The sequence below is a fragment of the Myotis brandtii genome, unplaced genomic scaffold, assembly GCF_000412655.1.
Source record: "Myotis brandtii unplaced genomic scaffold, ASM41265v1 scaffold77, whole genome shotgun sequence".
NCBI lineage: Eukaryota > Metazoa > Chordata > Mammalia > Chiroptera > Vespertilionidae > Myotis > Myotis brandtii.
The window spans coordinates 3,344,144-3,347,228 of NW_005371082.1; the positions used below are offsets into that span (position 1 = coordinate 3,344,144).

A 3,085-nucleotide genomic window follows, 5' to 3' on the forward strand; every position below is an offset into this window, starting at 1 on the left:
CCATTTTCCCCATCTTATGGGTGGAAAAACTGAAGCAGAGAGAAGTTGAGTAATTGGCTTTGTCACACAGGTATAAGTGTCAGAATCAGGGCTGGCCACAAAATGTGCAAGCCAGAGTCCATGCATGACATCACTGAATCATCCTGGTTTTTTCAGTATTAGAGTAGCCTTGCCAGGTTTTAATTTTTAAATCTAAGAGACTGTTCCCAATATATAGGGTAGGGTCCCTAGGCCTGGCCAGTGATCAGGGCCATCTTTGGGGCGGCCAGCTGGTGGCCAAATGGGGGGGCCCCTGCTGGCACCCGCCTTGGCTAGTGGCCTGGCGCCGCCTTCTGGCCGGCCCCACCCCCTGATTGCCACCCCTGATCGCTGCCACCAGTCACCTCCCTCTCAGGGGGCAGACGCTCAATGCAGGAGCTGCCCCCTGCGTTGAGCGTCTGCCCCCCAGTGGTCAGTGCACATCATAGCGGCTGGTCATTCTGTTGGTCCTTCTGCTGTTCCATTTATTTGCATATTAGGTTTTTATTATATAGGATTATTGTATTATTTTCCATATAAACAACTGTAACCCTACTTTTGTCCCATCCTGTATTTCTACTAAGAAAAGCAAGATATTTTACAGGGATATGTGCAAATTAATATTTGTCATGTGAAAACATTTAAAATGGAATTTTATGATGCCAGATATTAGTTACTAGCTTTAACACATAGCTACTCAAAATCCTATTAAGCTAAGTGCAGTGCTTTTCAACCTTTTTTTGCACTATTGCCCCCTAAGAAATCTTTTTATACAATTTTTATCCTAATTATTTCCCAATGATATTTTATTACCTTCAATATGCTGCATATCTATTTTTGTACTGTATATACATCTGTGCTTTATATATTAAAATAGTAAGGTGTTTTTTTTCACATTCACCCAACACTAGTTTTCACCCCCTTGGGGATGAGAGTACTTTATTGAGGCTGATGGCAAAAAGTGCTAAGAAGTTATGAAGAAGGATATGAAGACTCAGTGATTTTTAGATTATGTATACATAAAATACTGATTTAAACTTAATTTTGAGAGTCTTACCATTGTTACTTATGACTGTACATTTCTTATTAACCCAAATGTTTAATTTGTGTGTGTTTTTTAGTTAAAGCTACTTTAGTAAATGCATTGATGTGTGTGTGTTGTATTTTTAGTTAAAACTATATTAGTAAATGCATTGATGTGTGTGTTGTTGTTGTTGTTGTGTGTTCACCAGTTATTTTTAAATTACAAAAGACTTTATAAAAGTCATGGCATTTTACTGGGACTTTTTGAGGAATTTAAAGCCTCTAATTAAGAGAAAACGTATATTTAATGTGAGATGAATGTTTCATGGTTAAGTTTTTCTTAGTTAACCACTGCAATTGGTAAGGAAGAAAAATGAAATTTTAATTGTATTCTCCTATGAACTAATGAAATATTAACCTCATTATGAGGCAGATCATTGTACTAATTGGTGATTCCCTGTACAAAAAGATGAATTAGAATATGAATGAATTCTTCTTAATTTGTTATAATGACTTGTGATAATAGTTTATGACAATAGATAGAGGACGAGATATGTTCAAGTACCTTCCATGACACAGCTTTTTCCATAGTAATGATGAATGTGAACTAGTTATATGCATTTATTTAGATGTATATAGTTTTCCTTTCTTATATGACTCATTATATTACATACTTAGTAATATCAAAATTTGTAGTCAATCCACCCTATACCAAACTTATTTAAAAAATCAAACATGCTTAAAGAAATGATCATCTTGAACCTTTTGATACACAATGAGAATGATTAGCTATGTTATCAATACCAATGGCCATGAATACAGAGAGCTAACATTATCCAAGTTATTTTACATACACATATGTATAAACACAAAGAACACATTTTTAAAAGTTTGAAAGGGAACTGTATGTGTTCTTTAGAATAAAGTTTCAAAAGATTATATTATCTGAGTTTATTAGCATTTAACTTAAAATTAGATAGCATTCCTTACTAATGCACAGTTGAAGTCATACATTGTTTGCATTTCTTTACATAGTCGCAGTGTGCCCAGTATGCTGCTGATAGGAGAGAGGAAGAAAAGATGTGTGACCATCTCATTAGTGCTGCAAAACATCGAGATCACGTTACAGCAAATCAACTGAAACAGAAGATCCTTAACATTCTCACAAACAAGCATGGTGCTTGGGGAGCAGTTTCTCATAGGTGAGTTATAACAGATTACAAGAAAATAACTCATAGATTAATTATGATAGAACTAAAAATGACTGTAAATTTTTAAATGATTTAGAGATTATGATTGAAAGTATTAAAAATTACCGTAATTTTTCATATCTTTAGTAATGTCTCTACAATGGTTTAGAAAAAATCTAAACTTTTAAAAGTAGCTCCAATAGAAGTTATTTCTAATTTAGAATTATGTATACATAATACAAAATTTGTTTAGGCAAGTATTTTAATCTCAAAGAATCAAACCTTTGTCCAGCCGGTGTGGCTCAGTGTTTGAGCGTCCACCCATGAACCAGGATCTCATGGTCAGATTCCTGGTCAGAGTACATGCCAAGGTTTCGGGCTTGATCCCCAGAAGGGGCATGCAGGAGGCAGTGGTTCCATGATTCTCTCTCATCATTGATGTTTCTGTCTCTCCCTCTCCCTTCCATTCTGAAATCAATAAAAATATTTTTTTAATAAAGAACCAAACCTTCCAATTTAGTAAATTTATATCATTCTTAATTTTTCTTATATACAACTAATAATATAAACATTTACTATGGACAAGTGATATATTCTTCTTAAATTTTTTTCTTACATATTTTTTTATTTACTTGCTCTTAAAAAGGATTTTATCTCAAATTAGAGCATTTATGATTATAGTACAATTAAAACCAAAATTGGTTATTGTGGTGGGCTGTTTCTGTTTCCCGCGACCCACACGGGAAAACGACAGGTTCTTGAGTGGAGGAGCTGGGGATTAAGAAATTAAAGAAAGACCAAGATGCAGAAATAGATTTTAAGCTGGGGCCAGGTGGGCGCCATCCTCTCTGATG

General features: G+C 34.8%; 1 protein-coding gene across 4 annotated transcripts in view; it reads left to right on the plus strand.

The window, feature by feature from the left end:
* NBEA (neurobeachin) overlaps positions 1-3,085 on the plus strand; it is a 776,030-nt gene that overhangs the window by 332,128 nt on the left and 440,817 nt on the right. For all 4 annotated transcript variants that reach the window (XM_005883142.2, XM_014530733.1, XM_014530734.1 and 1 more), the window contains one exon: positions 2,077-2,243. In XM_005883142.2, coding sequence (XP_005883204.1) covers positions 2,077-2,243 — 167 coding nt within the window. The remainder of the gene's footprint in view (positions 1-2,076; positions 2,244-3,085) is intronic.